The sequence below is a fragment of the Triticum aestivum genome, chromosome 7B, assembly GCF_018294505.1.
Source record: "Triticum aestivum cultivar Chinese Spring chromosome 7B, IWGSC CS RefSeq v2.1, whole genome shotgun sequence".
Classification (NCBI taxonomy): Eukaryota; Viridiplantae; Streptophyta; class Magnoliopsida; order Poales; family Poaceae; genus Triticum; species Triticum aestivum.
This window is the reverse complement of record NC_057813.1, coordinates 763818088-763845077: the sequence shown is the minus strand read 5'-3', so window position 1 is coordinate 763845077 and position 26990 is coordinate 763818088. Positions and strand designations below refer to the sequence as shown.

Here is a 26990-nt window from a genome sequence, read left to right as displayed (position 1 = left end):
GGGGATGCATGGTGGGGATGGGGATGGTGATGGTGATGGGGGAGGGAGACGGAGACGGAGACGCGACGGAGAGTCTCCTCCGCTTCCTCCTCCTCCTCCTCTTCCCGCCTCCCGCCTCCCCTTCCGCCTCCTCGAACCCCAGCCCCAGGCACTCTTCTCCGGTGGTCTCCGTCCCCGGCCGGCCGGTCGCCATGGCGGCGGCGGGAGCGCCAGCGCTTCTGCCCACCACCCTCCTCCTCCTCCTCCTCCTCCTCCTCTACGGCGTGTCGGTGGCGGAGGCGTGGCAGGACATTACGACCAAGGACGCGATCTTGTTGGGGCTCAACGGCAAGATGAAGGAGATGACCCGCGTCTTCGCCCCGCAGGTCAAAAGGGAGCTCGGCTACTGCATCCAGGACACGTACGTGCATTGCTTACGATTCGATTCGATTCGATTCCCCCCTCCCCAACATCTTCAATAACAATCATCGATTGAATTTCAATTTCAATAACAATCAAATCAAATCAAATCTTGCCCTTTAACTTGCTGTATTGAATCGAATTGCTGGGTGCAGGGACGCGGAGTGGGACGCCACCTTCAACTTCTCCGGCGACCCCAAATTCCTCGTCGACTGTATGAAGAAAGGTAAGCCTCATCCATGGTGGAAGGGAATGATGAATTGAAATGCTTCCTTCCATAAGGGAAATCCATCCGACCCCAAATACCTCATTTACTTATTATGTATATATGTTTATATTATAACCCATCCGATCCGACGCAGGGGACCTGCCGCAGCGCGTGTGCACCGCCGCCGAGCTCAAGTTCTACTTCGAGAGCATCATCAGAAGAGGCAAGAAGAACTACGTGAGGCCAAACAAGAACTGCAACCTAACGTCCTGGATCGACGGCTGCGAGCCCGGCTGGGGCTGCACCGCCGATGCCGGCAAGGAGGTGGACCTGCGGGACGCCGAAAACTTCCCGTCCAGGACCGTCGACTGCCAGGGCTGCTGCCCCGGCTTCTTGTGCCCCCGCGGCCTCACTTGCATGATACGTACGTAAGCCCTCACACACTTGAGATCTGCATAATATTTGCTTGGCTCTCTCTTGTGATGTAAAAAAAAAAACAATTAGACATAATATATAAATGCACTAATATATAGTATAAGCTTACATACATTAATTAATTGCTGATGCAGCCTGCCCTTTGGGAGCATACTGTCCACAGTCCACCCTCAACAAAGCCACCGGAGTCTGCGATCCGTAAGTTGTATCTATCTATCTATCTATCTATGGAAAATTATATATGGAAATTAATGGAAGGGTGAATGAATTATCGCTTGCTGCAGATACAACTACCAACCGCCTCCCGGGCAGCCCAACCATACGTGCGGCGGTGCTGACAGATGGTCGGATGTCATGAGTACCGACGATGTTTTCTGTCCAGCTGGTTACTACTGTCCAAGCCCTATCCTCAAGATCGATTGCAGTAGTGGGTAATTCTATCTATCTATCTATCAATTGCTTCGTTTCTCATTCGGGCAATCTCCTAGCTAGGATTGAACCTTACAATAATGATTAATTCCCATGCCATTGCCTTCCCAAAAGAAAGCTGAAAAATGCAAGTTTCTGGATCTGTGCAGGTTCTATTGCAGGAAAGGATCAACTACCCAGACCAGTAAGTTGTCTTGTCGTGTTCATATGAATATATGATAATAGGATGCTTTCCTTTTTCTGCTTTTAGTACACAGTTTTCTTCAGTAATTAACATTTGACAGTAATTTTCAGTATTAATTTGCTTTTAACTGCATGCATGCAGAATGCTTATCCAAGGGCAGTTGTAAACCAAACTCTACAACCCAAGACATCACAATATTTGGTGCCATGCTAGTGGTAATTAACATTTAATTTACATGCTGAGTTGATATCATCAAATCTTTAACGACCTGACAGAGGTTGATATCATCAAATCTTTAAAGGTTGAGTTGAGCTTAATTAATTTGCATGACCAAATTATAGGTTGCCCTGAGTTTAGTGCTGTTGATCATTTACAACTTCTCTGACCAACTTCTGACCAACCGAGAGAAGAAGCAAGCGAAATCTAGGGAGGCTGCTGTAAGACTCGCGAAAGAGACTGTACAGGCCCGTGAAAGGTGGAGATCAGCTAAAGATGTCGCAAAGAAGCATGCCGCTGGCCTGCAAACATCTCTCACCCGCACATTCTCGCGCAAGAAGAGCCTCGGCACACATGAATCATCTAAAGGGCATCCACCTGAAGAGCATGGTGCGGAAGAATCCGGAGGGAAGAACACCGGCGGAAGCCCCACTGCGGCTGCGGAAGTAGGAGGAGATAAAAAGAAGAAGGGGGGCAAACATGCGCACACTCAGAGCCAAATCTTCCAGTATGCGTATGGTCAAATCGAAAAGGAGAAGGCACTGGAACAAGAAATGGAACAAAACAGTAATAACCTTTCCTTGTCAGGAGTGGTAGCCATGGCAACTGATGAAGATTTAAGGCAAAGACCTAGAATTGAGATTGCTTTCAAAGACATTACTCTCATCTTGAAGGGGAGTAAGAAAAAACTATTAAGGTCTGTGAGTGGGAAGCTTATGCCTGGTCGGGTAGCTGCCGTGATGGGCCCATCAGGCGCGGGAAAAACCACCCTCTTGAGTGCTATTGCCGGCAAGGCGACTGGATGCGCGACAACCGGTACGATACTCATAAACGGAAAGCAAGAGCCTATCCGTGCATACAAGAAGATCATCGGCTTTGTCCCGCAAGACGATATTGTCCATGGAAACTTGACTGTTCAAGAGAACCTATGGTTTAATGCGAGATGCAGGTATTCTTTTTTATTGCATTTTATTTTCACGATTCTTTTCTTTCATTAATATTTATGTCTCCTCGATCAGGCTCCCTGTTGAGATGTCACAGGCTGAAAAAGTTCTTGTGGTGGAAAGAGTCATCGAGTCCTTGGGACTGCAACCAGTTCGCGATTCCTTGGTTGGAACTGTTGAAAAGCGTGGCATCTCTGGTGGCCAGCGTAAGCGGGTAAATGTCGGTCTAGAGATGGTTATGGAACCCTCTGTGCTCATCTTAGATGAGCCAACATCTGGTTTGGACAGTGCTTCGTCTCTGCTTCTACTTCGCGCTCTACGGCGGGAAGCTATGGAAGGGGTCAACATCTCCATGGTGGTTCATCAACCCAGGTTACGACCTTAATCCATAATCACATTCATTCATTAATTAGGACTACTTATATTAATTAATAGATCGACATCCTCCTCATGTCAATTACTTACATGCAGCTACACACTGTACAATATGTTTGATGACTTGATACTTCTCGCCAAAGGTGGTATGCCTGTTTACCACGGGCCTGTGAAGAAAGTGGAGGAATACTTTAAAGGGTTGGGGATTGTCGTGCCAGATCGCGTGAATCCGCCCGACTACTACATAGACATCTTGGAGGGGATTGTGAAGCTAGACATGAATGCGGGCAACGTCAAAGATCTCCCTCTGCGGTGGATGCTGCACAACGGATACGAGGTTCCACGAGATATGCTGCAGAGTTCTTCCGGCTCGAAATCATCCTTGAGTGGGGAAGCAGGTGGTCACGCCCCCCAAGCTGAGGCCAAGAAATCCCTTCTTGGTGAATTGTGGGGCAATCTCAGGGACATACTTGGCCAGAAAAAGGATGAGTACGATTACAACAAATCTTCTGAAGATTTGTCTAACCGCCGCACACCTGGCAAACTTAGGCAGTACAAATACTACCTGGGAAGGTACGTAAATTACTGAATTTTGTTTCCTTCCTTGCTTCCTTCCTTCCTTCCTTCCTTCAAAATACTCTTTTGTTGTTGTTGTTGTTGTTGTTGTTGTTGTTGCTGTTGTTGTTGTTGTTGTTGTTGTTGTTGTTGTTGTATTCTATTCTTATGAGCTCGCTAGCTTCATGCATCCCTTTCTGTATGTAAAGATTTCTTCTTCTTCTTCTTCTTCTTCTTCTTCTTCTTCTTCAGATGTGGCAAGCAAAGGCTTCGTGAATCTAGCATACAAGGAGTCGACTTTCTGATTCTGGGTCTTGCTGGTATCTGTCTTGGGACACTAGCTAAAGTGAGCGACGAGTCTTTCGGAGCACTTGGCTACACATACACCGTCATCGCTGTCTGTAAGTTCTTTTTTACCATTCATTCTTCTCGACGACATGATGCATGCCCTCTATATGTGTGGACTCAATTCTTGCTGCAACTAGAATACAACATTGAATTCAGACTGGAGCTTACATAAACATGTTTCTGAATTTGAAAATTGAAATACGTACTAGAGTTCTTTCTCTCAACTGAAGCAAGCAAAATGAACCTAATTAATGTTGGCTGCAGCTCTGCTGTGCATGATTGGAGCCCTCCGGTCCTTCTCCTTGGAGAAGATACACTACTGGCGAGAGAGAGCGGCGGGCATGAGCTCTCTCGCATACTTCATGTCCAAGGACACGATCGATCACTTCAACACGATCGTGAAGCCGATCGTCTACCTCTCCATGTTCTACTTCTTCAACAATCCAAGGTCGTCCATCTGGGAGAACTACGTCGTTCTCGTCGCGGTCGTCTACTGCGTCACAGGGATCGGCTACACCTTCGCCATCTTCTTCCAGCCCGGTTCAGCGCAGCTGGTATATATGGTTTCCGTACTAACTAGTGCTAGTAGCTAGCTCCATTCATAGGTTTATTTAATCAAAAAAGCAAGGAGAATAAACTGAAGGCTTGTGCGGTTTTGATGATTATGCAGTGGTCAGCATTGCTCCCGGTTGTCCTGACCCTGTTCTCGAATGAGCAGAAGGACAGTGTCTTTGCTAATCTATGCTACACAAAGTGGGCGCTCGAAGCGTTCGTGATTGCGAATGCGCAGAGGTAACTTATCATCTCTTCATTTCTTTAGCCCGATGCTGCTGCTGTGGCTATCTGTTGCAACTTGATCAACACTCGGTCGATCGTAAATATGAAATATTTTGAGTTGCAGAAGGAGAGATGGCTAGCTAGAACATTATTACATATGCTACATAAATATTTCGATTAAAAACTTAGGATGCGACGGAATGCAATTCAATGCAGGTACTCTGGCGTTTGGCTCATCACGCGGTGCGGTTCGCTGATGAAGACGGGGTACGACATCGACCACAAGATCACGTGTATACTTGTCCTCGCTGCGAACGGGATAGTGTTCCGGTGTATAGCCTTCTTCTGCATGGTCATCTTCCAAAAGCACTGATGATTTCTTTCGTTTTTTCTTCATCATCATATGTATCCCATGTATGTATGTATGTATGTATGTATGTATGTATGTATGTATGTGTATGTTTTGTATGTTTGTAACTGACCGACTGATCGAGTAGTAGTAGTAGTAGTAGAAGAAGAATTAATGCATATATACAGTGAGTTAATGTACGCCGAATTAATTAGATGGATAGAATTCCTTTACATGTACTCCACATGAGCCAGATAACAAGTTGGGTTAACAAGAGAGAGATATGTCTTTGAGCAAATCTATATGTCAGATTATTTCCCCGCAAAAAAAAGAGACTATTTACCAGGGTGTTATTACAGTCACACAGTAGGAACTACGCCCGTAGAATAGAATCAATAAAAAAGAATCATCCAACCTGAGATGATGATGATGATGATGATAATATGGTTATAGAAGAATGTAATGATGAGGTGAATGCTTTTTATGAGATTGTCAACATTACACTCAGATGGTTTTGCAAGCAAGCAGCAGTATCGATGAGTAGTTTTTATATCAGTATCATCTTCCAAAATCACTCGTTTCTCCATCTCTCTGCCGGTACCAAAAAGTGTCAAGTGGGTGATGGAGGGAGGAAGAAAGGAAGCACGGGCGGTACACACACGCGCGCGCGCGTACGTGTTTGACTGATGTGAACACAATAAAATATTTCGACATACCCCAACACACATCACGTACGTGGAAGAAAGGGCCCAAAAGATAAAAGCCCACAAGTACGACGATGACTGTTTTGCCCTAGCTTTTTAATTCATTTTTCTCCATGAACTTTGATTGATCTAGGCTATGTAGCGGTATTTTTCAAAGAAAACTCGGTCACCAGATCGAGATAATGACACAAGCACATCAAGGTCACCCACTGGACGTAGGCTAAGTGCATCAAATGCCACTGCAGCTAGTCTCCCGAAGCCTACTATTCATATTGTCATCTTTTCAAAGAGAGTAACTTGCTAGATGGAGTGCGGCTAGGAGAATAAAGTTCATCTTTACCGCATCTTTCATTCCAACTTTACTTTCTTGTGTGCGATCCTTCTTTCTAGTTTTAATCCAAGAAGCTCAATGGGCTAGTTTCAAGTTCGATCATATACGAAATATGGTATAGCCACCAGTCTAGATAGAACGGGCGGGGGAAGAAATTAATTTAGATGAGTTGCCTTATTATCGGGCTGATTGGAAGAGAACTTCAGAGTACACAAGAAATCCAAAAGAGCAAGATGAGATTAGGCGCAGATATTTAACGAGGGGACCATACAGGCCACCATCAAGAACAAACTCTTCGAAGAGCCAGGGACACACGTTGGGGCTCACACTACAGGATTCTTTCAAGTCTAGTGAAATTGTTCCCATCAGTTATGTCTGTTCTGAAATATGTTGGGAAAGAAGGCTAAAGTGATATGAAATGTCAGACACGTGGTCTTGTAGCATATTTTGAGACCATTGATTTTGTTTTTTATTTGCACATGATGTGGCATATATTGGGAAATGCAAATACTTTGTCGCAGTCTTTGCAAAGGAAGGATCAAGACATCCTGAATGCCATCTCATGTGTGAAGTCAACAAGGAATGAATGAGCTGCAAGAACTAAGGGATAATGGATGGGGATCACACTAGTAGAAAAAGGACCATTTGTCCCGGTTTGTAAGGGCCTTTTGTCCCGGTTTAAGAACCAGGACTAAAAGGTCGGTACTAATGCGCTTGGCCTTTAGTCCCGGTTCTTACACGAACCGGGACAGATGGGCCTCCACGTGGCCACTGTGGTCAGCCCAGGCATGGGGGCCTTTGGTCCCGGTTGGTGACATAAACCGGGACCAAAAGGTATCCACGCGTCAGCAGCTGGCTGGAGCTGAGGTTTTTTTTTGGAAGGGGCTGATTTAGGGGTTTTGGGAGTTAATTTAGGTTGTTATTAGCTAGCTAATAGAGAGAAGTGTCCTCTCTTATATCTTCGTGCTTGGTTTACCAACGCTACTGCTATGTTCATTTCACCCGCTGATATATAATAACTCTTCATGCTCGCATTATACATCATCATATATAATAACAAGTCCTACTAATCATGCATCATCATACAACTTCTACTCGTTATTAATAACAAGTCATACGATCATCGTCCTCTCATAGTCATCGAACCCAACCCTACTTAATTGTTCTTAGCACATGATCATCAGTATCAGGTAGGACCTAAACACCCTTAAGGTAAAATAGCATAAAACAATATAGACCCTGACTCTCCATTATGAAGAATGGAGATCATCATATCTCCAATTCTTGCGCTTTGCTTCCTTTTGCTTCCAAGAACCTCCTTACGACTGTCCATACATTTTTTCCATTCTTTGATTGTCATGTCTCCACTTCTTTTAGAAATTTGGTATGGACAGTTGAGATTCGTAGGATGACCTGGTTGTATGTTCAAAACATCAAGGCGACCATGCGTATACATCAGATGAGGCACACAATCATTTGGGATTATCTGTTGAAAAACATAGCAATAACTTCGTAGTTAGCAATGATGTACTAGTTTTAGAAGTATGCAAAAGATGCACGGATGTCGTAATAGTAAAATATCTTACCAGGGTATCTTCATGGTAGTTACCGTAGTTCAACACGTGCACTAGTGGCACGTCTTGACCATAATGTTTAGGAGTTCGATTGTAGATATTGTAATTCTCAAGATCAGTACAAAATGCGATCAGATGATTTTTCTCCTTATAAGTTAATTCGGAGCCATCGGTGTAGTGGGTTTTGTCTACCATCTTCCGCACATTCTTTGAAGAATGAAAATAAGCTGTCAATGGAAATAAGCTGTCAACTATTTTGAAATAAACAATATAAATTACTTAATAACTATGTTTGAGAAGCTCACATGGGGGAAGGATTGGAAGTTTATCAACAAGGACCCAAATGTCCATATTGTCTTGCTCGATTTTAGAATCACCAAGATCCATGGTGACAAGCATACCCTCATCAAAACCATACATCTTGCAAAGTGCTTCCCAATTTTTGCAACCAAAATGGGTTACACTCTCAGAATTGTACAACTTTACTTCAAAATCCACACCATGATGGGTCCTTAGGTGAATTTTTTTGGTTTCCATACTTTCATGGTCTTCAAAACCCATCTTCTCCAAGACATAGTGTCTTGCATAGCATGGGATAAGCTAGTCGAATTGGAAAAGATGAAAAATACACATTAAAATAGTTGAAGTCGTGCTTAATTACGAAAAAAAACTATTGTCATCATTGCGTACGTTTCAACGTCGAAGGTCTCCTCGAGATTAATGCTGAAGCGCCGATCTTCATCCAGTTCAAGGAACCTGTCGCACATACCTCGGTCGTCGTGGCACCATTCGCACTCCCCCGGGCGGTTTTCGTCGTCCGAGTACGACATTTCCGGCCTATGTTTATAATTCAGATATTAAACTTGTACAATTAAATATATGTACTAAAAAACCTAAATTAGATCATTATTATTAATCACGGGTTGACTATCGGTGATGGTAGCTCCTCCTTTCATTCCCGAGTGCATTATCACACCAAATTATCTAGCACACGGGAATTAAGGAGAAGCTACCCCCACGACGGCGTGGATGATGGAGGGGGCTCCTAGATTTCTGCAAGTGCTCTCCAATTTTAGCATTCAAAGTAGGAGTACTTTTCCAATATGAGCATTCAATAAGCACGTAAAATAAAGTAGTATTCAAATTAGCATGCATTCAATTATAAGCAAAAGTACATCATCTCTTGTGTCCGTACATCGTCGAATATTATCACTAATACTCCTCGAATACTATCATACATATAGCATCGCTAATAAAGCTAGAACCATAGCGCCCGATGGGTATCGTTGCGGGCGGTGGACACCCAAAGATAAGGAACCATCACAGGATCATAGCTCCAGTGAGATCCCTGAAGAACCTGCCAGGTATTGTCGAACCTGCCCTCCAACGCAACCATGTAGCGCCGGACGTGCTCGTCCTCCTCGCTGACATGGTGACGTACCACCTCCGCGGTGTCCGGAAGCCTCGGCACCATCACTAGCCCACGCGACCGCCACCAAACAAGGATCGGGTCAACAATGGGCTGGCTCCTCACCAACCTACGCCCCCCGAAAGGTAGCACCTCCCAATACCAGCTCGGCGGAGCCCAGTCCCGGACATGGCCCCTCTGATAAAGCAGGCCTCCACCGCTGTCGGTGTCAAAACCGGCGGATCTCGGGTAGGGTGTCCCGATCTGTGCGTCTTAGGCTGATGGTAACAGGAAGCAAGGGACACAATGTTTACCCAGGTTCGGGCCCTCTTGATGGAGGTAAAACCCTACTTCCTGCTTGATTAATATTGAAGATATGTGGAATACAAGAGTAGATCTACCACAAGATCGTAGAGGCTAAACCCTAAGAGCTAGCCTATGATGGTATGATTGTAATTGTGATCGGCCTTCTAAGGACCATGCTCTTCGGTTTATATAGACATCGGAGAGCTAGGGTTTACATGGAGTCGGTTATAAGGAAGGAAACATAATATCCGGATCGCCAAGCTTGTCTTCCACGCAAAGGAGAGTCCCTTCCGGACACCAGCCGAAGTCTTGAGTCTTGTATCTTGACGCTTCTATAGTCCGGACGATGAATATAGTCCTGCTATCCGGATACCCCCTTATCCAGGACTCCCTCAGTAGCCCCTGAACCAGGCTTCAATGACGATGAGTCCGGCGCGCAGTCTTGTCTTCGGCATTGCAAGGCGGGTTCCTTCTCCGAATACTCCAAGGTGATTATCGAACATGTAGGTTGTGTCCGGATCTGCAAAATGATCTTCACATTCCACTATAGAGAGAATGATACTCCAGCTGAAAACTTTTAGACGACGTGACATGCCATTAGAGCCAGGTCATTATTCGAACCGTTTTTTCACAACCAGACACAGCACGCATTGCGAGGCGGTTTCCTTGACACGTCTTGTCAAAGCAGAGATCATGTCCCCTTATCGCAGGATTCTCATCAATAGGGTATGGGTAATTCCCCCGTGCCATCAATCGTGGCGCTTGGGAAATAAGCGATTCTCAACAGGCTAGTGGGGAGGCGCACCGCTTTCGTCGCCTCTATAAAGGGATAAGAGTTCCTCATTTTTACCCACGCCTTCTTCCTCCCTCGCATACTCTTGCCCCCTCGAGCTCCAGCGCCCTAGTCCAGGTCTTCTCCGCACAATTAGTCATGTCCAGAGCAGGAGGCAAGTGGGTGGCTTCCACCGTGACGGAGAAGAAGATTGCGAATCTTCGGGCGGCTGGATACTTGGCCGCAGACATAGCACACCGGCTACCAGACAAGGGGCAGGTCATTCCAACTCCAGGACCCCATGAGAGGGCCGTGTTCCTCGCCCACTTTGTTCGTGGACTGGGGTTTCCACTCCACCCCTTCGTCCGCAGGCTTATGTTCTACTACGGGATAGACTTCCATGATCTAGCTCCAAACTTCGTCCTAAACATCTCGGCGTTCATCATCGTATGCGAGGCTTTCCTCCGCATCAAGCCTCATTTCGACTTGTGGCTGCAAATCTTCTGCGTGAAGCCGAAGATCGTGAGTGGCCAGGAAGCGGAGTGCGGAGGAGCCATGGTGGGCAAGATGCCTAAGGTCACCTGGCTTGACGGCTCCTTTGCGGAAACCGTGAAGGTGTGGCAGTCGGGGTGGTTCTACATCACCGAGCCGCGCGGCGCCAACTGGGCGGCGGCCCTCGAGTTCCGATCCGGAACCCCTATGCGGCTCACTTCCTGGGAACGGAAGGGCCTGTCCTGGGGCGAATCTACAGAGCTGACCGGACTCAAAACCTGCATCCAGGGCATGAAGGACAAGAAAATCAAGCTTGTCAACATGATCCAGGTCATGCTCATTCGCCTGATTCTGCCATGCCAAAGGCGGGCATTCAATCTGGGAGTTCGTTCCAGCCGAACACCAGACGCTTCAAAGGCTCTATGGCATGAAGCACAAGAATGCGTGGAAGGTGTTATTCAAGGATTCCGAAGTACCTCCTCCCATATCCGAGGACCGTGGGCTCCATGTCGCACGGCAACCTACTCAGGTGAGTTCTAAGACTATCACCGAATTCAGTCCTTCCCAATATAATTATGGGGTAACCTCAAGTAATTGTGTGTATTTGTTTCAGGATTATGTGGAGGTGGCGGAGCGGATTGACTGTTCGGCACCGCTACCGGAAAGCCCATCTAATGTTCTCCTGACGGAGATGCTGGTTCCGGTGCCCTACAAGGGGCCGGAGAAGAAGGCCAACAAGAAGGCCCCAGGGACCCGAAAGAGTCTCCGACGTAAGCCTACGCCAGAAGCCTCGTCCGAAGAGGACGAGGAAGACTCCTCCCCCGAAGGGGAAGATAGAGAAGAAGAAGAGGAGGCCACGCTATCCGGACAGGATGGGGGGCCTGAGGTGGCGGACCAGAGGACCAGGAAAGGCCCCCGGCGCAAGGCCGTCATACCCGTGTCATCTGATGACGACGAGGTAGATTCCTCCCGCGGAAGCGGGGAGGAACAAAAAGAAACACCACCTCCACATGTTGGGGGAGGGAAGAAGAGGAAGGCCGCCCCGGTGGGGAGACTGGGATGTCCAAGAAGGGAAAGGTGTCCCTTCCGGACTACTCCGCCACCGCCGCCGATAGCAAGGAAGGGTGGCTGCCCAGGAAGAAGCCCCTAGTGCGATCGTAAGTGTCCGCACTCCATCGTAATTTCGCTTCATAGTTTTGTTATAACGCCGAACTTATATGCAGTCCGGCCAGGGCCCATCCCAAAGTGTCGTCTTCAAACGGGTCCCTGAGTGAGTCAGCAATGAACTCACTCCCGACGGCCACTTCCCCTCGGCCTGCGGACGACACGGAGGTGTTGTCCCAAAGGCTCCCGGAGATAGGGGAGGTGACCCTGGAGGCGCCTCAAGGCGGTGTCCCAGACGTCGGACTCGCGGCGTTCAAGATCCCCGCGGACCGTGTTGGTGATACCGAAGTAAGCCGGACTCTCAACCGAACACTATCCCGGAGCCTTTAGTGGTTCCGGATTCAGGCGGGCAGCCCCTCATTACGGAGGGAGGGTCGTCTGTATCAAGGACTTCCATTGCGCCCCAGGCACCGGATTGTCTGCTGGAAGCGCTTCGCGGCGCTTCCCTAGATGAAGAGCACCATACTCTTATGAGTGCGGTGATTCAGAAGGTTTCGTCCGCCAAGAGCGGACTAACCGAAGCCTGCACCAGCCTCCTAACAGGCTTTGAGGTAAGTAAAAATGTGTGAAATCACCACCCGATAGGTAGTAGCCCCTGATACTCTGTTTGGTGTTTGGAAAGAAAAACCAAACGGAGGGTCAATTATAATCCGTAGGAGTCTAACAATAAGTTTGAATGTAAATAAACAGGCTGTGCTATTGGCTGCTGCTGCTCGCACGGCCGAAATCGCCGGCCTAACGCAGGACTTAGAGCGGGCACAGGGAGAGCTCAGCCTCACGAGGAGGCAACTCGAGGAGAGCAAAGGTGAATGATTCCCCTCTCTCATATAATAAAAAATAAAAGTTGATTATGCTAACGACGAAGCGTTGTAATTTGATAACAGAGGCCACCGCCGAAGTGGCGTCTCTCAAGAAGGTGATGTCCGAAACCGAACACAAAGCGGCCTTGGAGCGCAAGGAGCGCAAAAAGCAAGAAGCCCGGGTGGGCGAAGTACAAGAAGAGCCCCAGGAGCTCGGCAAGAAGCTCGAGTCCACGGAGCATGAGCTGAAAGCAAAGGAGGTCGAGCTTGCGAAGGCCCTTACAAATATAAAAGACGCCAAGGCCGAAGCCGAGAGGGCACAGCAGGAGATCCAGGAGGCCAAAAAGATAGCGGCGGGTAAGAAATTTTTTATGCAAAGCAAACATGTGGAGGAGGCATTTCTTTTACTTACTCGAATCCGGAGCTCTCCAGGGGCATTCGCAGACCTGCCACGCAGCGTATCAGATGCCGCGGAGTTCTACCGTGCCCAGGAGGGGAGCTCAACGGAGAAGTTGTTCTGGTCCCAGTATGCTGGGGCCGAACATGCAACGCCTCTGAGTGACCAACTGAAGTAGTTGGTCGAACTCCACAAGGCGGCCGAAGTGGCTATGAAAGATCTCATAGTCCGGATATGGCCTGGTGAGCTACTGCCCACCAGCTACTTCGGCCTGATCAAGCGGGTGGTGGATTCCTGTCCGCGACTGGAAGTCATCAAGCGATCCATTTGCATTGAGGGTACCCGCCGGGCCCTTGCCCATGCCAAGGTGCATTGGGGCAAGGTGGATGCGGAGAAGCTGGTGAAGGACGGGCTGCTAGAGGGCAAGCCGCATCGCCTCCCCGAGAAGTATTATGATGGCGTTATGAAGGGTGCTTGCCTCGTGGCCGATGAATGTACCAAAGACATAATTTTTGAATGAATTCACCTCTATCATGTTTGTAATTTAAAGACGAAGTTACTTGTGCTATGTAGCGCTTTTGTTATTTAAAATATCACCTTCTGTGCGGCTGTTTATCAAATTCTGAAAGTAGGCCAGTCGTCGGCTTCCGCCCCCATGTAACTAGTACTGGGGTGTTCGTGGAAAACCCGGACACTCTTTATCCAAATGTTTGGTCCCTTAAGGAGGTGTCCAGTGCAGCGAACAAGGCAATCGGACTATGCGGCTTTATAACCTTCACTTAGCCATAGAAGTCTACCATTTTAAATTTCGGCGAAGCCCCTAGAATCCGGAAGGCCGAATTGGGGCGCTATACACGCCTATATCGGACAAAGCCGAATTAACGCCTAAAGCGGAAAAATCTTTAAGGATTATAAGACCTCTCGAACAGCGACCAGTCTCTTGCCACATCATGTCGGACAGTTTTGTGCTTTCTCTACTGAGGTGCTCATCCGGAAAAGCAGGGCACAATCGCAGTAGTTCTCCCTGCGCTACCTTAGCCGAATTAACGGAACGTAAGGTACCAAAACAAGGGAGCCGGGCTATCCCAGCTGTAACCCAAGACATGATTCGGAGCTGATGCATATAATGCTATAAGTTCGAGGTGCCGCACTGTTGAAAGTGTTCGGACTTGACTTGCCATATTATGGGGTGCCATAAGAAGCCCCTGGCAAACTAAGCGTACCAAAGTGTACGGATGCAAAATTAAATAGACATTTATAAAAAATGCTGAAATAAAAATAAGTAAGCTGACACTATATGTGGTCTCCCATTGATAAATAATATGTTTAGGCGTATGTTTATAATGTATGCATTAAGCCGAGACAAATAGGATTCTTTGACATATCCTATCCAGGGGCAGGCTACGTACAGATATATAAAGCAGGAACAACAATCGAAAATAGATTCCACCTGGGTGTTTCCTGCTGTGCCCAAAGCCTGTTGCCTCCTGGGTTTCCTCTCCTATGTATGTCCGACAATCCGGCTATTCTGGAGAAGCTGCACTAAAGCAATGTCCTTATGGGTGAATGGAAAGGTTACGAAGTGATACCGTACTGTGGACTGAGCCCCTGATACGCATCCGCCTGTGCCCATGGTATTTTGAGTGTGTAATTGTGTACGCGTTGCACGAATGCTGCTTTGATGGGATTTGAGCGGAGGCCGGACTGCTAGTCCTGCTCTTGTCGTGCCTGCTGATCTTGCCGCGGGGTGTTCCGCCCTCGCTTGACGGAGCTTGAATTGGTCGTCGCCGGATTGGTGGTGTGTCGGAGGATGCCGCATTGTACTTCTGCCGCAAGGGCTGCAGTATGTTCTTCTGTACGTAGAGAGCGGTCCATATTTCCGTTGACTGTTATGACCCCGCGCGGGCCTGGCATCTTGAGCTTGAGGTATGCATAGTGTGGTACTGATGTCTACTACACAACCTTCTTCTTGTAGACGTTGTTGGGCCTGCAAGTGCACAGGTTTGTAGGACAGTAGCAAATTTCCCTCAAGTGGATGACCTAAGGTTTATCAATCCGTAGGAGGCATAGGATGAAGATGGTCTCTCTCAAGCAACCCTGCAACCAAATAACAAGGAGTCTCTTGTGTCCCCAACACACCCAATACAATGGTAAATTGTATAGGTGCACTAGTTCGGCGAAGAGATGGTGATACAAGTGCAAAATAGATAGTAGATGAAGGTTTTTGTAATCTGAAATAATAAAAACAGCAAGGTAGCGAGCGGTAAAAGTGAGCGTAAACGGTATTGCAATGATAGGAAACAAGGCCTAGGGTTCATACTTTCACTAGTGCAAGTTCTCTCAACAATAATAACATAGATAGATCATATAACAAGCCCTCAACATGCAACAAAGAGTCACTCCAAAGCCACTAATAGCGGAGAACAAACGTAGAGATTATGGTAGGGTACGAAACCACCTCAAAGTTATTCTTTCGGATCGATCTATAAAAGAGTTCGTACTAGAATAACACCTTAAGACACAAATCAACCAAAACCCTAATGTCACCTAGATACTCCATTGTCACCTCAAGTATCCGTGGGCATGATTATATGATATGCATCACACAATCTCAGATTCATCCAACCAACATAAAAGTACTTCAAAGAGTGCCCCAAAGCTATTACCGGAGAGTCAAGAACGTGTGCCAACCACTATGCATAGGTTCCCAATGTCACGAAACCCGCAAGTTGATCACCAAGACATACATCAAGTGTTCTCATAAAAGACTCAATCCGATAAGATAACTTCAAAGGGGAAACACAATTCATCACAAGAGAGTAGAGGGGGAGAAACATCATAAGATCCAACTACAATAGCAAAGCTCGGGATACATCAAGATCATGCCATAGAGGGAACACGAGAGAGAGAGATCAAACACATAGCTACTAGTACATACCCTCAGCCCCGAGGGTGAACTACTCCCTCCTCGTCATGGATAGCGCCGGGATGCTGAAGATGGCCACCGGTGATGGGTTCCCCCTCCGGCAGGGTGCCGGAATGGGCTCCCGAGAGGTTTTTGTTGGCTACAGAGGCTTGCGGCGGTCGAACTTCCGATCTATCTTCTGTTCTGGAAGTTTTAGGGTACGTAGGTATATATGGGTGCAAGGGGTACGTCGGCGTTGCTATCACTATTTCTCCCTCCAGTGGCCTTGAGGCGTCTCGATCGTGACCCCCCATCTTTTTAAGCTCTGCTCCCAAACTAAAGAGAAAGGAAAGGAGACTGATCTTGACGTCGGTGTCGGTTTTTCCAACGAAACGAAGAAGTTTTGGATTGGACCTCCGGGGTGCTCACGAGGCAGGGGGCGCGCCCAGGGGGGTAGGGCGCGCCCCCCACCCTCGTGGGAAGCCCGGGACTCCCCTGACTTGCACTCCAAGTCTATCAGGTTGCTTTCCTTCCAAAAATAACTTCTCCAGTTGATTTCGTTCCGTTTTGACTCCGTCTGATATTCCTTTTCCTCGACACACTGAAATAGGCATAAAACAGCAAATCTGGGCTGGGCCTCCGGTTAATAGGTTAGTCCCAAAAGTAATATAAAAGTGTATAATAAAGCCCATAATCATTCAAAACAGATAATAATATAGCATGAATGCTTCATAAATTATAGATACGTTGGGGACGTATCAGCATCCCCAAGCTTAATTCCTACTCGCCCTCGAGTAGGTAAATGATAAAGAAAGAATTTATGAAGTGTGAATGCTAGAGGTGCACAATTTTGATCAATGATAATTTCAATCACCTTTTCTAGCATGATAATGTGTCATAACAGTAGTTCATCTCAGAAAACTTTTCATGAACTAGTAACAAGCAATTGACATGTTAAAGCATAGACTATAAACTTTCTTGAAAACTAGCAAACTTCATTCTTAGTCATCAAAACAATTGCAATTCATCTTATTTTCAGGAATAGCAAACTCCACATACTCAACTATCATATAGTCTTCTACAATTGCTAACACTCACGCAATACTTGTGGTTATGAAGTTTTAATCAGACACAGAGAAAGATTGAGGCTTATAAGGTTGCCTCCAAACGTATTCACCTTTGGGTGATGTCAACAATAATAGTTCATGCTAACGTACATCCAATTGGATATTTATATCAGGATCACCCTAACACAAAGTGATTGCCAAAGGATAAAATGAAAAAGGGAAAGGTGAAGATCACCTTGACTCTTGCATAAAGTAAAAGATAGGCCCTTCGCAGAGGGAAGCAGGGATTTGCATAGGTGCCAGCGCTCAATTTTGAAATAGAGATAAATAATTTTGAGAGGTATGATCTCATTGTCAACATAACAACCAAGAGTTCCCAATATCTTCCATACTACATACATTATAGGCGGTTCCCACGCAGAATGGTAAAAGTTTATACTCCCCAACCACCAACAAGCATCAATCCATGGCTTGCTCGAAACAACGAGTGCCTCCAACTAACAACAATCCTGGGGGAGTTTTGTTTAATTATTTTGATTTGATTTTGATCTTTTTGATCATGGGACTGGGCATCCCGGTTACCGCCACTTTCTCGTGAATGAGGAGCGGAGTCCACTCCTCTTGAGAATAACCCACCTAGCATGGAAGACACTGACAACCCCTAGTTGCTACATGAGCAATTCGGGCATACAAAACAGATTATAATTTGAATGTTTAGAGTTTGGCACATGAAAATTTACTTGGAACGGTAGGTAAATACCGCATATAGGTAGGTATGGTGGACACTCATGGCAAAAACTGGGTTTAAGGATATTTGGAAGCACAAATAGTATCTCTACTTGGTGCTAGGAATTTTTTGGCTAGCATGAGGGGGAAAGGCAAGCTCAACATGTTTGAATTATCCATGTCCAACATCAACTCTTTAGCATGTCATACTTAATGAGTGCTCCCAATTATGAAAGATGTCTATGATAATATATTTATATGTGAAACCTCCCTTCCTTCAATATTCTTTCATGAATTGTTCAAATGACTAATACAATGCTTGCCAACCGTCAATAAATTTACAACCTCTACTTCTTAGATGTGAAGTCATTACTCCCCATGGGATAAGCAAATGAAACATATATAATTTCAGATTTATGACAATCAATTCATTCAACAATTTACTCATAGGATATAAGTGAAGCACACGAGTAAACGACAAACTACTCAAAAAGATATAAGTGAAGACCACTGAGTAGCTAAATAATTATGTAACTATGTGAAGACTCTCTCTCATAAAATAATTTCAGATCTTGTTATTGTACTCAAGCAGCAAGCAAAACAAAACAAAATGACACTCCAAGCAAAACACATATCATGTGGCGAATAAAAATATAGCTCCAAGTAAAGTTACCGATGAACGAAGACGAAAGAGGGGATGCCATCCGGGGCATCCCCAAGCTTAGGCTCTTGGTTGTCCTTGAATATTACCTTGGGGTGCATTGGGCATCCCCAAGCTTAGGCTCTTTCCACTCCTTATTCCATAGTCCATCGAATCCTTACCCAAAACTTGAAAACTTCAACCACATAAAACTCAAAATAAAACCCGTAAGCTCCGTTAGTATAAGAAAATAAATCACCACTTAGGTACTGTAATGAACTCATTCTAAATTTAATATTGGTGTAATATCTACTGTGTTCTAACTTCTCTATGGTTCATACCACTTAATACTAGCCATAGATGCATCAAAATAAGCAAACAACACATAGAAAACAGAATCTGTCAAAAACAGAACAGTCTGTAGTAATCTGTATAAAAACTATACTTCTGGAACGCCAAAAATTATGAAATAAATTGATGGACCTGAGCAATTTGTCTATTAATCATCTGCAAAAAGAATCAACCTAAAAGCACTCTCCAGTAAACAATGGCAGCTAATCTCGTGAGCGCTAAAGTTTCTGTTTTTTTACAGCAAGATCACATAAACTTCACCCAAGTCTTCCCAAAGGTTCTACTTGGCACTTTATTGAAACAAAAGCTATAAAACATGATTACTACAGTAGCATAATCATGTGGACACACAAAAACAGTAAGGGTAAATATTGAGTTGTCTCCCAACAAGGGCTTTTCTTTGATCCCTTTCTAGCTAGGCATGATGATGACAATAATTCTCACATAAAAGATAAGAATTGAAACATAACGGGAGCATCATGAAAAATATGGCTAGCACATTTAAGTCTGACCCACTTCCTATGCATAGGGATTTTGTGAGCAAATAACTTATGGGAACAATAATCAACAAGCATAGGAAGGTAAAACAAGCATAGCTTCAAGATTTTCAGCAAATAGAGAGGAAACTTGATATTATTGCTATTCCTACAAGCATATGTTCCTCTCTCATAATAATTTTCAGTAGCATCATGAATGAATTCAAGAATATAACCAGCACCTAAAAAATTCTTTTCATGATCTACAAGCATAGAAAATTTACTACTCTCCACATAAGAAAATTTCTTCTCATTAATAGTAGTGGGAGCAAACTCAACAAAATAACTATCATGTGATTGAAAATTAAGATCAAGATGACACGTTTCATGGTTATCATTATTCTTTAAAGCATACGTGTCATCACAATAATCATCATAGATAGGAGGCATGCTTTCATCATAGTAAATTTGCTCATCAAAGCTTGGGGGACAAAAAAAATCATCTTCATCAAACATAGCTTCCCCAAGCTTGTGGCTTTGCATATCATTAGTATCATGGATATTCAAGGAATTCATACTAACAACATTGCAATCATGCTTATCATTCACATATTTCATGCCAAGCATTCTATGTAATTCTTCTTCTAGCACTTGAGCACAATTTTCCTTTCCATCATACTCACAAAAGATATTAAAAAGACGAAGCGTATGAGACAAACTTAAATCCACTTTTTTGTAGTTTTCTTTTATAAACTAAACTAGTGCTAAAACAAGAAACAAAAAAGATTCGATTGCAAGATCTAAAGATATACCTTCAAGCGCTAACCTCCCCGGCAACGGCGCCAGAAAAGAGCTTGATGTCTACTACACAACCTTCTTCTTGTAGACGTTGTTGGGCCTACAAGTGCACAGGTTTGTAGGACAGTAGCAAATTTCCCTCAAGTGGATGACCTAAGGTTTATCAATCCGTAGGAGGCGTAGGATGAAGATGGTCTCTCTCAAGCAACCCTGCAACCAAATAACAAAGAGTCTCTTGTGTCCCCAACACACCCAATACAATGGTAAATTGTATAGGTGCACTAGTTCGGCGAAGAGATGGTGATACAAGTGCAAAATAGATAGTAGATAAAGGTTTTTGTAATCTGAAATAATAAAACAGCACGGTAGCGAGCGGTAAAAGTGAGCGTAAACGGTATTGCAATGATAGGAAACAATGCCTAGGGTTCATACTTTCACTAGTGCAAGTTCTCTCAACAATAATAACATAGATAGATCATATAACAAGCCCTCAACATGCAACAAAGAGTCACTCCAAAGCCACTAATAGCAGAGAACAAACGTAGAGATTATGGTAGGGTACGAAACCACCTCAAAGTTATTCTTTTGGATTGATCTATAAAAGAGTTCGTACTAGAATAACACCTTAAGACACAAATCAACCAAAACCCTAATGTCACCTAGATACTCCATTGTCACCTCAAGTATCCATGGGCATGATTATACGATATGCATCACACAATCTCAGATTCATCCAACCAATATAGAATTACTTCAAAGAGTGCCCCAAAGCTACTACCGGAGAGTCAAGAACGTGTGCCAACCACTATGCATAGGTTCCCAATGTCACGAAACCCGCAAGTTGATCACCAAGACATACATCAAGTGTTCTCATAAAAGACTCAATCCGATAAGATAACTTCAAAGGGGAAACTCAATTCATCACAAGAGAGTAGAGGGGGAGAAACATCATAAGATCCAACTACAATAGCAAAGCTCGGGATACATCAAGATCGTGCCATAGAGGGAACACGAGAGAGAACACGAGAGAGAGAGAGAGATCAAACACATAGCTACTGGTACATACCCTCAGCCCCGAGGGTGAACTACTCCCTCCTCGTCATGGATAGCGCCGGGATGATGAAGATGGCCACCGGTGATGGGTTCCCCCTCCGGCAGGGTGCCGGAACGGGCTCCCGACAGGTTTTTGGTGGCTACAGAGGCTTGCGGCTGCGGAACTTCCGATCTATCTTCTGTTCTGGAAGTTTTAGGGTACGTAGGTATATATGGGTGCAAAGGGTACGTCGGTGGACCTCTGGGGTGCTCACGAGGCAGGGGGCGCGCCCAGGGGGGTAGGGCAGCCCGGGACTCCCGTGACGTGCACTCCAAGTCTATCAGGTTGCTTTCCTTCCAAAAACAACTTCTCTAGTTGATTTCGTTCCGTTTTGACTCCATCTGATATTCCTTTTCCTCGAAACACTCAAATAGGCATAAAACAGCAAATCTGGGCTGGGCCTCCGGTTAATAGGTTAGTCCCAAAAGTAATATAAAAGTGTATAATAAAGCCCATAATCATTCAAAATAGATAATAATATAGCATGAATGCTTCATAAATTATAGATATGTTGGAGACGTATCAGGTACCGCATTGAATCTAGCAAATGCGGTTCGTCCGAGCAGGGCATGGTAACCACTGCGGAAACGGACGATATCAAAGATTAGCTCTTCGCTTCGGAAGTTATCCGGAGATCCGAAGACCACTTCCAATTTTATAGAGCCCGTGCAACGGGCCTCTACTCCAGGAATGACACCTTTAAAGGTGGTTTTGGTGGGCTTGATCCTTGAAGGATCGATGCCCATCTTCCGCACTGTGTCCTGATAAAGCAGGTTCAGGCTGCTGCCTCCGTCCATAAGGACTCTTGTGAGGTGAAATCTGTCTCTGATTGGGTCTAGAACCAATGCGGCTGAGCCGCCGTGACGGATGCTAGTAGGGTGATCCCTACGATCAAAGGTGATCGAACAAGCTGACCATGGATTAAATTTGGGGACGACTGGTTCCATCGCATATACGTCCCGTAGCACTCGCTTCCGTTCCCGCTTGGGGATGTGAGTGGCGTAGTTCATGTTGACCGTTTTCACCTGGGGAGGAAACTTCTTTTGTCCCCCCATGTTCGGACGCCGGGGCTCATCGTCATCGTCGCTGTGCAGCCCCTTGTCCTTGTTTTAGGCTTTTATTTTGCCGGCCTGTTTAAATACCCAGCAGTCTCTATTGGTGTGGTTGGCTGGCTTGTCCGGGGTGCCATGAATTTGGCACGTTCCAGTATACGGTCCAGACTAGATGGTCCTTGATTGTTACGCTTGAATGGCTTCTTCCACTGACCGGATATGGATCCGCTGAATCCGGCATTGACCACCGTATCCTCGGTGTTGTCGCCATTGTTCCGTCGCTTGTGTCTGCTGCACCGTGGCTTGCCATTATTGACCCGGACATCTGAAGTTCCAGAATGTGGTGTAGTGCTACTGCGAGCCAACCAGCTGTCCTCGCCCGCGCAAAAGCGGGTCATTAGTGTCGTAAGAGCTGCCATGGACTTGGGTTTCTCCTGACCGAGGTGTCTGGCGAGCCATTCGTCACGGATATTATGCTTGAAAGCTGCCAGGGCTTCGGCGTCCGGACAGTCAACTATTTGGTTCTTTTTAGTTAGGAACCGAGTCCAGAATTTCCTGTCTGATTCTACGGGCTGTTGAGTAATGTGGCTCAAGTCATCGGCATCCGGAGGTCGCACATATGTGCCCTGGAAGTTGTCAAGAAATGCGTCTTCCAGATTTTCCCAACTGCCAATGGAATTTGCGGGCAGGCTATTTAGCCAGTGCCGGGCAGGTCCTTTGAGCTTAAGGGGAAGATACTTGATGGCATGTAGATCATCTCCGCGAGCCATGTGAATATGGAGAAGGAAATCCTCGATCCATACCGTGGGGTCTGTTGTGCCATCGTATGATTCGATGTTTACGGGTTTAAACCCTTCTGGGAATTCATGATCCATCACTTCATCAGTGAAGCAGAGGGGGTGTGCGGCGCCTCTGTGCCGGGCTATGTCACGGCGCAGTCCGGCTGCGTCTGACTGGTTGTATTCGGCCCGGCCGGATTTTCTATCAGTGTATCCGGTATGACGGTCATCGTCATGTGCTTTGGCACGCCCCCGTGATCCGTAGATCGATCTTTGTTGTCCTGCGGCATTATCCAGTTTACCGCCCAGGTCCTGAGTGTTGCCCCGAGCCGTAGTAAACCGGCGCGGGGGTGCAGGCTGGTTTTTCGGCTGATATGCCATTTTGTCCTGACCTCGAGGCGGTTGGTCAGCCGTGGGGCGCTCGAGTCCATATTCCTCGGCTGCCAGGACTTCTGTCCATCTGTCTGTGAGCAGATCTTGATCAGCTTGGAGCTGCTGCTGCTTCTTCTTTAGGCTTCTTGCAGTGGCAATAAGCCGGCGCTTGAAGCGCTCCTGCTCTGCGGGGTCTTCGGGTACGCCGAACTCGTCGTCGCCGAGACTAATCTCGTCTTCTGAGAGGGGCATGTAGTTGTCATGCTCCGGATACCCGTCCGTAGACTGTTCATCTGGGCTGTCATGCCCGTCTTCTTGTTTGGCCTGCTCGAAGGCGGGCTGTTCGGGGTTGTATTCATCATCAGCACCGTCCGGATTATTATCGTCTCCGGTGCCGGTATTGCCTTGGCGGGGCTTGGAGCGGCGCTGGCGACGCCCATGCTTTGCTTTCTTCTTGGAGGGGTTATCCTCCGTTGCCTCATCGCCATTCGTTTCTTTCGGAGTGTCCACCATATATATATCATATGAAGAGGTGGCTGTCCACCGCCCTATGAGCGGTGGCTCCTGTATGTCTCCTGCATCGTCGTCCATATCGTCAATGTCTTCAAAGTCAAAGTCGAGTACGTCGGTTAAATCATCGATCGTGGCGACAAAGTGGGTGTTGGGTGGGCAGCGAATTCCTTCGTCGCCTGCTTCCCACTCCATCCGGACATAGTTCGGCCCAGAGTCTCCTGACAAAGAGAGAGACTTCAATGAGTTCAGCATGTCGCCAAAGGGCGAGTGCTGAAAGATGTCCGCAGTGGTAAACTCCATTACCGGACCCCAGCCTGGCTCGGCTGGCTCGAGAGTGAGCGGACCAGGACCAACAGCCGGATATGAGTCTAGGGGTCCAGGGTTACAGGCCTCCAGAGAGGTGAGACCCGTGTTCGGCTCCACCATCGATAAGTGTGCGGCCTGTGGGGTGGGGTCAAGCCCTCCGTCCATAGGCAACGCAACCTGCCCTGGATTTAGATCCAAGGCTGCTTCAAGGATGATATCCCGGGCACAGTCCGACAGCAGGTCTAGGCCGTGATCGTCGTGGTTGTCCGGCGCTCCTGGAGCAGGCTCGAATCCGTCAAAGATCAAGTCTCCGCGGATATCTGTCGTGTAGTTCAAGTTTCCGAACCTGATCGGGTGGCCAGGGGCGAAGCTGTCGATCTGCTCCAACTGGCCAAGCGAATTGGCCCGTAGTGCGAAGCCGCCGAACACAAAGATCTGTCCGGGGAGAAAAGTCTCACCCTGGACCATGTTGTTGACGGTTGAAGATGCCATCAAGCCTCGAAGCAACGACACAGAGGAACTCTCAATGAAAGCACCAATGTCGGTGTCAAAACCGGCGGATCTCGGGTAGGGGGTCCCGATCTGTGCGTCTTAGGCTGATGGTAACAGGAAGCAAGGGACACAATGTTTACCCAGGTTCGGGCCCTCTCGATGGAGGTAAAACCCTACTTCATGCTTGATTAATATTGAAGATATGTGGAATACAAGAGTAGATCTACCACGAGATCGTAGAGGCTAAACCCTAAGAGCTAGCCTATGATGGTATGATTGTAATTGTGATCGTCCTTCTAAGGACCATCCTCTCCGGTTTATATAGACACCGGAGAGCTAGGGTTTACATGGAGTTGGTTACAAGGAGGAAACATAATATCCGGAATGCCATCTCATGTGTGAAGTCAACAAGGAATGAATGAGCTGCAAGAACTAAGGGATAATGGATGGGGATCACACTAGTAGAAAAAGGACCATTTGTCCTGGTTCGTAAGGGCCTTTTGTCCTGGTTTAAGAACCAGGACTAAAAGGTCGGTACTAATGCCTTTGTCCTTTAGTCCCGGTTCTTACACGAACTGGGACAGATGGGCCTCCACGTGGCCACTGTGGTCAGCCCAGGCATGGGGGCCTTTGGTCCCGGTTGGTGACATAAACCGGGACCAAAAGGCATCCACGCGTCAGCAGCTGGCTGGAGCTGAGGTTTTTTTCTTAAAGGGGCTGGTTTAGGGGTTTTGGGGGTTAATTTAGGTTGTTATTAGCTAGCTAATAGAGAGAAGTGTCCTCTCTTATATCTTCGTGCTTGGTTTACCAACGCTACTGCTATGTTCATTTCACCCGCTGATATATAATAACTCTTCATGCTCGCGTCATACATCATCATATATAATAACAAGTCCTACTAATCATGCATCATCATACAAATTCTACTCCTTATTAATAACAAGTCATACGATCATCATCCTCTCATAGTCATCGAACCCAACCCTACTTAATTGTTCTTAGCACATGATCATCAGTATCAGGTAGGACCTAAACACCCTTAAGGTAAAATAGCATAAAACAATATAGACCCTGACTCTCCATTATGAAGAATGGAGATCATCATATCTCCAATTCTTGCGCTTTGCTTCCTTTTGCTTCCAAGAACCTCCTTACGACTTTCCATACATTTTTTCTATTCTTTGATTGTCATGTCTCCACTTCTTTTAGAAATTTGGTATGGACAGTTGAGATTCGTAGGATGACCTGGTTGTATGTTCAAAACATCAAGGCGACCATGCGTATACATCAGATGAGGCACACAATCATTTGGGATTATCTATTGAAAAACATAGTAATAACTTCGTAGCTAGCAATGATGTACTAGTTTTAGAAGTATGCAAAAGATGCACGGATGTCGTAATAGTAAAATATCTTACCAGGGTATCTTCATGGTAGTTACCGTAGTTCAACACGTGCACTAGTGGCACGTATTGACAATAATGTTTAGGAGTTCGATTGTAGATATTGTAATTCTCAAGATCAGTACAAAATGCGATCAGATGATTTTTCTCCTTATAAGTTAATTCGGAGCCATCGGTGTAGTGGGTTTTGTCTACCATCTTCCGCACATTCTTTGAAGAATGAAAATAAGCTGTCAATGGAAATAAGCTGTCAACTATTTTGAAATAAACAATATAAATTACTTAATAACTATGTTTGAGAAGCTCACATGGGGGAAGAATTGGAAGTTTATCAACAAGGACCCAAATGTCCATATTGTCTTGCTCGATTTTAGGATCACCAAGATCCATGGTGACAAGCATACCCTCATCAAAACCATACATCTTGCAAAGTGCTTCCCAATTTTTGCAACCAAACTGGGTTACACTCTCAGAATTGTACAGCTTTACTTCAAAATCCACACCATGATGGGTCCTTAGGTGAATTTTTTTGGTTTCCATACTTTCATGGTCTTCAAAACCCATCTTCTCCAAGACATAGTGTCTTGCATAGCATGTGATAAGCTAGTCGAATTGGAAAAGATGAAAAATACACATTAAAATAGTTGAAGTCGTGCTTAATTACGAAAAAAACTATTGTCGTCGTTGCGTACCGTTTCAACATTGAAGGTCTCCTCGAGATTAATGCTGAAGCGCCGATCTTCATCCAGCTCAAGGAACCTGTCGCACATACCTCGGTCGTCGTGGCATCATTCGCACTCCCCCGGGCGGTTTTCGTCGTCCGAGTACGACATTTCCGGCCTATGTTCAT

At 46.0% G+C, this 26990-nt stretch overlaps 1 protein-coding gene across 1 annotated transcript; it reads left to right on the top strand.

The window, feature by feature from the left end:
• The first annotated feature begins 241 nt into the window (after positions 1 to 241).
• Positions 242 to 5312, top strand: LOC123160030 (ABC transporter G family member 28). The gene is made up of 14 exons (XM_044577850.1): positions 242 to 400; positions 555 to 625; positions 762 to 1031; positions 1177 to 1240; positions 1327 to 1473; positions 1621 to 1655; positions 1797 to 1870; positions 1997 to 2820; positions 2891 to 3187; positions 3287 to 3763; positions 3998 to 4146; positions 4358 to 4647; positions 4764 to 4885; positions 5087 to 5312. Exons 1-14 carry the CDS (start codon positions 333 to 335, stop codon positions 5241 to 5243), a joined length of 3045 nt encoding a protein of 1014 aa, XP_044433785.1. The 5' UTR covers positions 242 to 332; the 3' UTR covers positions 5244 to 5312.
• The last annotated feature ends 21678 nt before the right edge of the window (positions 5313 to 26990 follow it).